The sequence below is a fragment of the Leptonotus elevatus genome, chromosome 3 (assembly GCF_054856555.1).
Source record: "Leptonotus elevatus isolate MCC_2025b chromosome 3, RoL_Lele_1.0, whole genome shotgun sequence".
In the NCBI taxonomy this organism is placed as follows: Eukaryota; Metazoa; Chordata; class Actinopteri; order Syngnathiformes; family Syngnathidae; genus Leptonotus; species Leptonotus elevatus.
Window position 1 is genome coordinate 25,991,183 of NC_141241.1, and position 12,479 is coordinate 26,003,661.

The 12,479-nt window shown below is 41.0% G+C and overlaps 1 protein-coding gene across 1 annotated transcript in view; it reads right to left on the reverse strand.

Annotated features, from left to right (window-relative positions):
* Positions 1 to 12,479, reverse strand: part of iqgap1 (IQ motif containing GTPase activating protein 1) — a 50,779-nt gene that overhangs the window by 21,813 nt on the left and 16,487 nt on the right. Inside the window, exons 6-15 of the mRNA XM_086072046.1 lie at positions 12,006 to 12,073; positions 11,491 to 11,604; positions 10,786 to 10,964; positions 9,674 to 9,761; positions 9,436 to 9,593; positions 9,271 to 9,355; positions 8,625 to 8,788; positions 7,111 to 7,271; positions 6,909 to 7,033; positions 6,652 to 6,815 (exon numbers count right to left, since the gene is read on the reverse strand). Coding sequence (XP_085928172.1) covers positions 6,652 to 6,815; positions 6,909 to 7,033; positions 7,111 to 7,271; positions 8,625 to 8,788; positions 9,271 to 9,355; positions 9,436 to 9,593; positions 9,674 to 9,761; positions 10,786 to 10,964; positions 11,491 to 11,604; positions 12,006 to 12,073 — 1,306 coding nt within the window. The remainder of the gene's footprint in view (positions 1 to 6,651; positions 6,816 to 6,908; positions 7,034 to 7,110; positions 7,272 to 8,624; positions 8,789 to 9,270; positions 9,356 to 9,435; positions 9,594 to 9,673; positions 9,762 to 10,785; positions 10,965 to 11,490; positions 11,605 to 12,005; positions 12,074 to 12,479) is intronic.

Genomic DNA, 12,479 nt, shown 5'->3' on the forward strand with positions numbered 1-12,479 from the left:
TACAAATAATTCTATTGCTGATAAAACCGTTACAAAAATACATCCTATTATTATTAGCGACCATGCACCAGTCTCCCTTTCCCTACAAGTTGATTATACCTTTAAACCACCACCTACATGGCGTTTTAACATCTCACTACTAAACGACGCAAAATTTGACAAAATTGTAAGAAAAGAATGGGCAGACTTTTTGGAAATAAATGACTCTCCAGACCTATCTCCAGCTCTTCTCTGGGAAGCCGGGAAAGCAGTAATTAGAGGTAAAATTATATCATATTCATCTTATAAAAAGAAACAGGATCAAAAATTAGAAAAAGACTTGGAAGATAAAATTAAACAACTGACGGATGAGTACGCAATAAACCCAAATAACCAAATATGGACTGACTTACAAAATACAAAAATACAGTTAGACGATATGTTAACTAAAAAGACAGAGTTTATAATACAACAATTGAGATACAACAACTTTGAATATAATAACAAATCAGGTAAATTTCTTGCAAACCAACTTCAACGTAATCGGGAAAAATCGCTTATAACGGCTATTAAAGGTACAACTGGTGAATGTACACAATCACCAGAAGAAATTAATCAAATTTTTTATAATTATTATCACAACTTATACTCAGAAACTAATAAACCTAACCCAGAGCATATTGAGGCATTCCTCAGTAGCTTAAGTATACCTCAGGTAACTACTGAATATAAAGATATGTTAGATGCACCACTTACTATAAACGAGTTGTACAGTGCTCTAGATAGTATGCCAAATGGCAAAGCACCCGGCCCGGATGGTTATCCGGCTATATTTTTAAAGCACTTCTGGTCAATGCTTGCTCCACTATTCTTAAGAGTAGTAACAGAAATTAAAACTAATGGTCACATACGCCCACACATGAATACAGCAGCAATTAAACTTTTATTAAAGCCAGAAAAAGACCCCACCCTTCCATCAAGTTACCGTCCGATTTCACTAATTAACACTGATATTAAAATTATCACTAAGGCTTTTACATCTAGATTAGAAACAGTAATCCCGACAATCATTCATAGCGACCAAACAGGCTTTATTAAAGAGCGTCACTCTACTAATAATATTAGAAGGCTCTTTAACCTTATTAGTATGTCACAGCGGCATGATAAAAAGGCAGTTATTATATCATTGGATGCAGAAAAAGCTTTTGATAAAGTTAACTGGTCCGTCCTCTTTGCTGTTTTAAATAAATTTGGCTTTGGGAAGTCATTTATTCACTGGGTGTCAGTATTATATGATTCTCCTAAAGCTACTGTTACTACTAATGGGATTATATCTAAGAGTTTTACTCTACAGAGAGGCACAAGACAGGGATGCCCACTGTCGCCTTTATTATTTGCAATATTTATTGAACCGCTTGCATTAGCCATACGCCAGGAAAGAATGATTCAAGGAATTCACTCTGGGGTAACAGAACATAAAATTAATCTATATGCCGATGATATTTTACTTTATTTAGAAAAGCCTGCTATTTCATTAGGGGAAGTATTTAACTTAATAACTAAATTCTCACAGTTATCAGACTATTCTATTAACTGGACAAAATCAACACTTCTACCTATTACAGAAAATTCATTATATAGCCAACCAGCTACAATATATTATTTTATGGGCACAACCCAATAGAGATACTAACTGTTGGCTGGAACTAGAACAGAAGGATTGTAATAACCTCAGACTCCTAGATTTACTCTTTATTACAACATCGATTAAGCGCCATAACTGCTTTAAAAATCCAATGATTTCCGCCACCCTGACTGCCTGGTGGAAGGCACTAGAAATGACAAAAGCCAAAGTGGAGCCCAGCGGGCTTTCTCCCCTATGGCATAACCCCGAGTTTCAAATTAACAACCAATCGTTTTATTTGAATGTGTGGGAGCAGAAAGGAATTACACATCTCCACCATCTCTTCTCAGATAATATGTTTATATCATATACATCCTTGCTCCAAAAATATAAAATAAAAAACGGAAACTTTTTACATTATTTGCAAGTTAAAAGTATGATAAAGAAACAAATTCCAACACTCCAGGGTACGCTCCAACCGCCTGTTTTAGCTAAAGATATTACCAAGCTTTCTCCGACAACAACAAAAAAACTCTCAAAAATATATAAGTTACTTTCATATACTGATAAAACGTCTTTACCCATCTCAAAATGGGAAACAGACTTGTCTATAGCTCCGGAATCTGTCTTTTGGATTCAAGTTTGTGAAAATGTTTTTAAAATGACAAAACACACAAATTTACAACTTATCCAATATAAAATTATTCACAGAACATACATTACTCAATATATGATGAAGAAAATGGGACTCTCAGACTCCGACATTTGTCTCCAGTGTTTACAAAACACTACAGACACTTATTTTCATGCTTTATGGTTATGTACTCCGGTTATGTGTTTCTGGACTAAAGTCTTAGAAAAACTTTCCGCTGTCTTGGACTGTAGGATACCGTTCTCTCCAAACTTGTGTTTGCTAGGTGACTTAACAACAATTGACTTACCACATAAACAATTTCAATCTATACTTGTAGCCCTTACTATCGCAAAAAAAACAATTCTTGTTAACTGGAAAAATAAACAAACTTTAAATATCGACCAATGGTCTAACCTCCTCATAAATCATATTTTAATGGAAAAAATATCTGCCTCAAATAAAAACCAAATGTCAAAATTTAAAGAAACATGGTCTACGTATATAGAATTTTTTAACCTAAACTTGGATTTTAATTCTGCCTGTTAGCGAGAGCCACAGCAGCGTTATAACTTGCATTGATGTTTCTGTATTAGGCAATTTGTAACTAATGGTTGTGTTTCTATAGTCAGGAACCCGGCTGCTGCCAGCGGGATCGAGCGGATTCACCTCCGATGGGCACCAGGGGTTGATATTCGGATTCACGGCATGCCAGTGGGTTAATTCTGTGGGTGCTGTCCCCCCTGGCGGGGAGTGGGCGGGTCTGCCCCTCTGTTGGCTGCTGGGTGGCGGCTGCGTCTTGGCCGTTCCCTGGGTCTCTTGGGGGGTGCTGCGTTGCGGGGCTTTCCCTGGTGTCGGGGGCGGCGCCGTTCCGGCGCGGTCCGTCGCTCTGGGCCCGGCGACGCGGTTCGGGGCCTGTGGGCCGCCGGGGTGCCCGGTGGTTCCCTCCTCCCTTCCCCTTCCCCGGTACGCCTTCCTTCCCCTCCCCTGGGCCGGGGGCTCCATCCATGGCCCGGGTCTCGGTGCTATGGGGGCCGGCGGGGGTGGCTGGGGTTTGGTGTCGTGCCCGCCCCGCTCCGGTGGGCGTCCTGACACCTCGGGCGGGACCCAGTATCCGGGGGGCGAGCCCTATCGCCCCGCCGGACGGGTCCCATATGCCCGCCGGGGTCCTGGTGGGGTGGGTGGGGGCTTGGTGGGCCGGTGCGCCTCCTGCCCCCGCCCGGTTGGGGGGGGCCCCGCTGGTCACACCTCTTAACTCACTACACCAGGTTTGCACAATACACTTTTATAGACATATAGGGCACATAACACACTTTGGGGGGTGGGGTAGGGTGGAAACACCGTCTTCACCCTACAACTCCCCTCCAATTTTAATACACCACACAACTTGTGGGTGGGGGGGGGGCTTGTGGGGGTGCCATCGGTTGGGGGCCGCAGTATAGAGCAGTGCTGCGGTCCCCTGTCCGTGTCGCCACCCCCCCCCCCCCCGCCCTATCTATTTTTTTTAATGCACCACATACACTCAGCAACATGCTTGGGTGGCGGGTGGATCGGAGCGTGGGAATATCATTTCCATCGGCTCCGGTTCACCTGCTCCTAATTTTAATGCACCACACACACACACTTGTATATACACTGGGTGGGGTCACATTCACGGTTTAGGGGTAGAGTTCGCCAGTCCGCGAGCTGGCGGACTCAGTAACAGGGGTTAATTTTCACAAAGAACGCTGGGGTGACGACCGGGGCCTTCCCCCGCTGGGCCTGGGGTTCGGGGGTGTCGGCCGCCCTCCGGTGCCCCCATCTCCCCCTTCTGCCCCCGGTGTTCCGTCCTTCCACACGGCGGGGGGTGGGGTGGGCGCGGCTGCCCTCTCCGCTCCGCTGTCCGGCCCCTCTTCGGCGCCGGTGCCTGGGTGCGGGTGGTCCCCGGGGGCTGGGGGTCGGGGGTTGGGGGGCTGCCGGTTGGTCGGGGTGGGGTCGGGGGGGGGGGGGGGGCGGCTTTGTCCGAAACTCAGACACAATCTGTTTCCTCCTCAGGTTATTGAATCGGTGGAGGCTGGTGTCTGCGGATCTCACGCGGCTTCGTCTGTCCTTCCTTCCTTTTCTCGGTCTCTCCGTTGGTCTCTTGAGGCCTCCCTGATTTTATGTTTTTTGGATTTGTTGGGGTCTGGATGTTTCTTGGGCTGGGGAGGAGTTCTGGTGGGGGGTGTCTGGTCGGTGCTGGATTTCACCTTCCTTGGTTTTCTTCGGTCCCCTCGGGTCTCCTGGTGTTCGATTTAGGTGAACGGTATGAGATTTTTTTCTAATAGGTTTTCTGGTGAGCTAACAAATACACACACGCACGCACGCACGCACATACACATACTCACCCACACACACAAAAAAAATAAAAAATATGTATATATGTATGTATGTATATATGTATATATATGTATATATATATATATATGTGTGTGTATATATATATGTATATATATATATTAAAAAAAAAAAAAAGAGCAATGATGATGACATTTCCGAATGAACAATACTGAGCTCTTAAAAGGAAATTAAAAAAAAAGAAAAGAAAAAAAAAAAGATTTAGACCTGATAAGCAACTTTATTCTTTTTTTTCTTTTATTTTTTAGGAATTCTCGGAGAGCTTGAAAAAAACTCAGCAAGATAATAAACTGATAGCCAATGTCCTTAAAAATGGCTTTTGAGAAATACAATGTCATCAATTCAAAATGTGTTATGTATTAAACAGCTCTGAGGGGAAAAACAAGTTAAGCATTACTTTGGTTAGCAATTTATCTTTTGTGGCAGAGACCCAAACCAAATCTTGTGTGCATATGCAAAAACAAGATACAAAGGCCAATGAGTCAGAACTGGTTTTATAGACTCGTATCAACAATGTTTTGTCTTTGATCAAAGTTTGCACAAAGACATCCAAAGAAATGTATGTAAGGAAACAGCAAGGGTTCAGGAAGTGACAGGAAGTGGGAGGAAGTGGGAGGAAGTGATGATCACAGCATGACATCATCCAACTGCACGAGTCATGTGCTGCTCATAGGCCTGAGTCAAACAGAGCCGTCTGCAAGTGTTATGTGACTATGAGCTCTGTTTTCCCTACACATCGGTCGGTTCGGATCAGGCGCAAGGCTCGGATCGCGCACGATCCGCGGATTTGTTGGTGGAGAGAAAAAAAACAAAGTGCGCACTCACAATGGATACCATTCTGACATGTCAAGGAACGCTGAGCCTAACTTCAAAATAACGTTTACCAAATACAGTAATACATTGACGGCAGTAAAAGTGTACTGTACACATTTACTTTGAAGTTGGCCCACGTCGTGGCGTGATGGTTAGCTTTACTTCCATTGTAGTTGCGACCAACATCAACACAACGCTATCCCGAACTCATGTTCAATCGCTAATTTAGGACACTAAGTAACCTCTAAATAATTACGCCATCATTGTAAGATACGGCAGAAGTCTCCGAGGTAAGTGGCTAGCTATTAGCATTACCAACGACGTCTGGCTGGTAGCTGTAAATTAGTTTGACAGCTGGTACCTGAGTTATTTTAATTACTTTTTCAATATGCTGGACCAGGGCTACTTTGTAATTCACTCTCCATGTTTAAATTGCACGTTGAGGTATTTTCATTATTAAAAATAGATAAATAAATAGAACTATGTGTTAATTTAGTTTATAAAACACTTTTGCCCATTAAAAAAGAAAACCATTCAACTCAAAATGTCAAACTTAGCTTTTAGTTTAGATTTTAAGAACACAACGTTAAGTCATTAATACCCTGTTATTTCACACATGAACCATGTATAAAATAAGAATGTTTCTGCCTCATATTGCACTTAAAGTTGTGTTCCTAAATCCTATAAATGGCTATATTTGATATTTTGAATATTTTTTTTAATTTAATTTAATGGGGAAAAGCGTTTTACAAAACAAATGAAGGCAAAGTACTATTTATCTTTCTTTTTTTTTGCTGGTCCAAAAAACGATCCGATCCGTGACTTATCCATGATCCAAACAGAACTGCGACTTTTGTGATCCGTTGCACCACCTGCAAGTCTGTCCTGTCCGAGACCAAGACCAAACCAAGTAAAAATGCCTTCAATTCCGAGACGAGACAGAGACCCTTAAAAAGTGGTCTTGAGATCAAGACCGATCTCGAGAACTACAACACTGTCAACTGCATTGCTTGGGCTGGGTAACACAAAAGGTAACAACCATGATGTTTATTGTCGTATCAACTAAATGTATGAATAGAAACAAATTAAGTGATAAATGGTGTGCTACATTATTTGTAATCTTTTTTTAAAATATATATGACGTAATAAATGGTGTACTACCTTGATTGAAATATTGTGAAACCTCTACGTGTAATGTAAAGTACATTTGTGCTTATAGTGATCTTACATGAGCCTTCTCCCTGCGGGCCTCCAGCAGCTTGTCGTGGTAGTGCTGAGCAACAGATGGGTCCACGTCTGTGAGCTTAGCTGATGGGCTCTGCAACATGGCCAGGGTCTTCAAGGGATCTCCTTCATCCAATGCCTCATTGATCAGTCCGATAGCTGCAATTCCTACAAAGGATATTGTAGGATATTGCAATTAATAGAAATGAAAATGTTTTGTGTAAAAACTGCATGTGAGCGTGTACTGAGTGCATTTCTTACGTTCATGCTCCTCCTGTACAGACATGTTGACTTGATCAATACAAGCTTGTATGTCATTCCAGGTGAGATAATCACAGCCCTCCTCCCTGGCTGCTGCCTTAAGACGAATCAACTCATCCATGTACCTACGACGTAACAAGAACAACAGGCATAATATTGCATTGTAAACCAATCAGACATCATCTTATTGATGCCTACACACCTTTGTGCATATTCAGGCTCCACGTTACTAAGCCCTGTGATGGAGCTAGACAGTTGTCTCCAAAGGGTGGCCCGGTCTCCAACGTCAATGGCTTCATTGATCAGCACCACTGATGACAGCATCTCAACGGCAACAAGAAGCTCTGGATGGGATAGAGAGCTCTGCGGAAAAGACACCCAAAATTGTCCACATTGTTCATGTATGTATGTAGCTTCCCAAAGCTTAGAAGAAAACAAGCATCATTAAGTATTCGTTTCTCATGCCTGGAAAATGAAACACTAAAATTCAAGCTTAACTAACACTATCAAACGCACTGATCGACATTTACATATGACATGAAATTGTATTTAGTTTTTTTTACAGTCTTTTGTCTTCGGTGGGCAGGTTCCAGTCGTTTGTGTTTGTTTGTTTGTTTTGGTCCAGATTTCAGATTCCACTGTTTGTGGTGCCATATCAATGTAAACATTCCAGGTCCTTCAGACTCAATGCCAAATAGACAAAAATGGCTGGTTCTTTTTTTTCCGGAACCACTCCGATTTCAGATTCAATAAACAATGCCAGGTTTGCTGATAGAACTTTTTCCACATAGGTATAATGACTAGGGATGGGTGAGAATCGATACCAAGTATCGGTATCGGGCTGATACCAGGCCTCATTTCAAGGTATCTGTACTCGCAAGTCCTGTGGTGGCCGTTTTAGAAATAGGAACTAAAAATTAGCAATCAGAAGAATAGAAAATTGCCAATAATTTAATGAAGATGTGAGGGAAAATGCTATATTGGGCTGTGTCAGTCTTACTTTAAAATTATCTGTCATTGTTTTGTTTTTTTTTGGGGGGGGGGGTTGTATAAGTACTAGTGTTATCGGTACTTGGTATCGGTAGGCTATTGGCGACTACTTAAGAGTTGTGTGCTCGTACTGGTATCGGTGTGGGGAAAAAAGTGGCATTGAACTTATGTGTGACGTATACATGTCATGACATACTACAGTATAATAAAAGTGGGGATGTTCAATACCACTTTTTTCATACCGATACCAGTACGAGTATTCAATTTGAGTAGTCAGCGTCCGATACGTATACCAAGTACCAGTAATACTTTTAATGCAAAAAAAAATCCCCCTAAAAAACAATGACATTTTAAAGAAGGCCTATGTATTTCAATGTAGCATTTTTTCTTAAAATTGCATGAAATTAATGTCAATTTTCAATTCTTCTAATTTCTAATTCCTGATTGTAAAACGGCAACTACAAGGCACGAGTACCGATACCTTGAATATGGCCTGGTATCGGCCCAATACTGATACCTGGTATCCGTATTCACTCAACCCTAATTCAAGGTAAATCAGTATACCCCACCATCATAAAATACAGGATATTGAATGTATGCTATACATACTGATTTGTGTACAGTATCAGTGGCTAGAATTGTGCTTCATATTTATTTGATATTAAACAAATCAACTCAAAAAACATTGCACACCTCCTGTAATTGTGTGTGTTTCATTGTGGGTACCTCTGGGCTTTGCTGCTGCAAGCTGGACAGCTCTCGCTGGTAAAGATTTGCAGCACTGGGATAGACTTCAGGAAGCTGAGCGTCAGGGTTCATCAGCTCCTCCACAGTCTTCTCTGGTACACCTTCCCTAATGGCAAAGTTGATGCGCTCCACTGCCTTTAACACTACCCGCAAATTAAAAGGAAGGAGTTACAAATTGTATTTGCTTAAAAAAAGTCAATATTCTCTCAGTCCACATGTAAATAAAAGATCACTTGAATATTTGCAAGGATAATGCAGAGACATTCCGCAAAAAATCTAATTATACGGCCTTAAATAATTTAATATATCTCGGTTACACCATCAAATCAATAAAATTCCATCCAACTGAACAGTCTTAGAGTAAATTTAATAGTGATCCCTGCAGCTGTTGTTTTGATACGGAGCTGCGGTGCAGGGCCAACTGGGAGTTTTGTTGGAAACGCAGACGATGTTGGTCATGTAATGACTGGAAGGAATTATAGCATGGAAAGCCTGAATAGATACAAACACAATGCAATACAGCTTTGACTTTTTTAGAAGACATGATACAATATGATACAAGTGGACAGAATATCAATACTGTTGTCTCAGGAAGACTCGGGGTGTGTTCTATGGGTGCACATACTTTTTATGTAGCTTTCTGATAAGTCATTCGCCACGTCCACACCAGCCTGCAGTTCATCCTTAGTCAGCGCTTGGCCTGGAGATGCCTAATAAAGAAGATGTCTAGATGAGATCACATTAGCAACAAAGACACAAAGGATTTCAATCATCTCAACATGCATCCTACTAGTTCTTTGTTCTCTCTGTCAGCCAGGAGTTGTTTCAGGTACCAGCCTTTGTTATGGGCCAGCAGGTTCTGAATGCCCATGGCCTTCAACACCTCATATAACTTGTCCTCATCCCCTTTCAGCAAGGCCTGTTCAGCAGCATTTATGCCATTATTCACTGTTGGAGGGGAAAATTCACATTTCACTACAGATCTAAAGGAAATACTTGTTCAGTTAAAACTAACCATTGGCACTTACTATTGACTTTGTTAACATTGCCCTGGATTTCAGCCTGGGTGAGAAGCTCATCGTAGATATCTCTCTCGGCGTCGACATTTTCCATTTGCTGTTTGACCAGAACAACATACGTTGAATTAAATTCCAGTATATTTGTACAGCTCTAAATATATGGAGGACCAAAACTGCCAAAATAAAAAAATTATATAACAATATACACATTTAGGATGTTAATGTTGCAAATGATATGTGATCGATGTAACCTGTAATAATGTGTACGAAAGGAAAAAATTACTAAAACAAATAAAACAAAACAAGTATAAGTGACTTGTCCTTTTAAGTCACATGAACGCTTAGGATATTGGTCAAATTCAACTTTTCTTCCCCTGAAACTTTGTCACGGTTGAATTTGGTTTTGGACCGAAGTGTGGGGAGGCAGAGCAAGGTAAAGTCCAAAACAAACGGGTTTTATTAATTAAACAAAAACAAGGTGGTGCACAACGTGCCAACAGGAAACAACAAAAACAACAAGTCCTAAATCAAAGCAAACTCAAGTGGCATGACGAGGAACTGGCAAGACATGGGAGAAACGACAAAATGTGGAAACGACAATGGACCGACACAGACTGGACAAACACAACAGACTAAATACACTAACTAATGAGACACACTTGGGGAACACAATAGGCTGAGGGCACTGATTGATCAGATACACTAGGAAGGGAAGAAACACATAGGTGGACGTGATCAGACATAACGAGACAAGGGGAGAAATCAGGAAACACCAAAAACAACAAACACACCCATAATAAACAAAATCCAACCCCTATAAAACCGAAACATAACAATTATGCATCCCAATCTAATTTCTGTTGTTAGACACAATAAGTCAAAGAGATCTTCATGCATTGCCTGCAAGACCATAAATATTAAATTTGATGTTGTCTGGGTGCTTTGTGTGTTGCCTCAGGCTGCTTCACATTTAATTAGATATATATCCTCCATTTTGGATTCAAGCGCTTTTCATTCTCTCAAGACAAAAAAAAAGCTTCAGGCTACCATTCATATGTAGTCAACTGAAACATCTGCACATCATTAACCGCACACAACTGAGGATGTACACAACGTCATACCCGTTTGCGCGAATTGGCCACCTTCTCTCCCTTGGCCTGGTATAATGTGTGATGATACTGGCGAGCAGAGTTGCGGTCCAGGTTGACCAGCATGGCGTTGTGGTTTTGCATGGCGGCCATTGTACCCTCCGGGACGCCCTGATCGATAGCCTCGTTGATGGCGATCACGGCAGCGTGTACTGAGGGTGAAAAGAGACGCCTGGTGAGCAAGCGCCTTCACACGAATTAAGAAGGGCTTTCATTTAATTTGGTTTATTAAAAGTCATAAATAAATATTATTGATCAGTAGTTTCTTTTCTGTACTGCTTCTTGTTTAAAAAAAGAGAGCAGCACATTTCTTTCTGCAGTGTCATCGCATTCACATCCCTATTGTTTTCTTTAATAGTTTCCTTGCGGGTACACAGTAAACCTAATGACCCTTAGGAATGCAATAATTGAAATTTATTACAGTAAATAACCTGCCTGCCTATTTATGTTGCTGTATTACTCATGAAGAGGTGGTCAATGTTGATTAAAAAATAAATAAATAATCCTATTTATTTATTTATTTTAATTATTTTTAATTTATTATTATTATTGTTTATTTTATTTTGACTTTTTAATTTAATCTATTTACTTATTATTATTATTATTATTTTTAACATAAATGTCAACTGAGCCGATAAAGGCATTCAAAGGTTTAATGGGACATCGAGCAACTCTCACATGCAGCTTCATCCACTGAGAGCTCATTGGCCAGGATTCCACCAATCTTGCTGAAGGCAGGCATCTGGATCCCATACTTTTCCAGCTCACTCTTCATGTTGTTGATCTCCTCCTCTAGGAAAGAGAAGACACAGCACAAGTAAGCCACCAACAAAGGTGGTGAAAAGAAAGACACAAATGCACATAAATAAGCCTGGGTAGAGAGCCAAGGGACACTCAGAAGACAGACTGTCCCTGGCTTGCGTGTGATAATGTGCATTCTGGCTCTGGGACAGAGTGGAGTTGTAAACTCCACACACAGGAAAAGCTCTCACAGTTACTAATGACTTTCACATTGCCAGAAGCTCCTGCTCACTTGCGCAGCAGTTTGGTGGAGAAAACATTAAAACTCTGCGCTTTTCTTCTTATGCTCAGTATACAGATACATTCAACACATGCATGTTAACTGTGCCAAAGTGGTCAAGTTCACAGAATCAAAGACAGAAGGAGGCTTGTTTGCAGGTTCACAGTCTTACCAGTGAAATCGACTTTTCCATACAGATCCTGAATCTGCGGTGCAAGGCCCAGCTTAAACAGGTAGAGGCTGCAAAAGGAAGAAAACAAAGATGAAAAGACAAAATAGCACCTGCAAGACTTTGTACTGTCTGTTTTATATATTTTTATACTTTTTACTTTTACTTTATTACTACACTGTAATAAAGAGAACAGCAGCCATCTCCTCACTATGACATCATGGCATCAGTCTGGTTGAATATAGACTAAATTCTATATTTGACCAGCCTGAATAGCCCTCATGTGGCAGTGCTAACGTAATTGTTCAGCGTTGTGTGCATTGGTTGTACAAACGCTTGCACACACTTAAGAAGAAAACATTGATACCAGACAGGTTGTTCTTTTTCTTTTGGGCTTTCAGAGATAGTAAAAACTTTAAGGTTTGCTTACTTTAATAGTGACGAGGGCTGAACAATTAATCAAATTCAAATCGACAT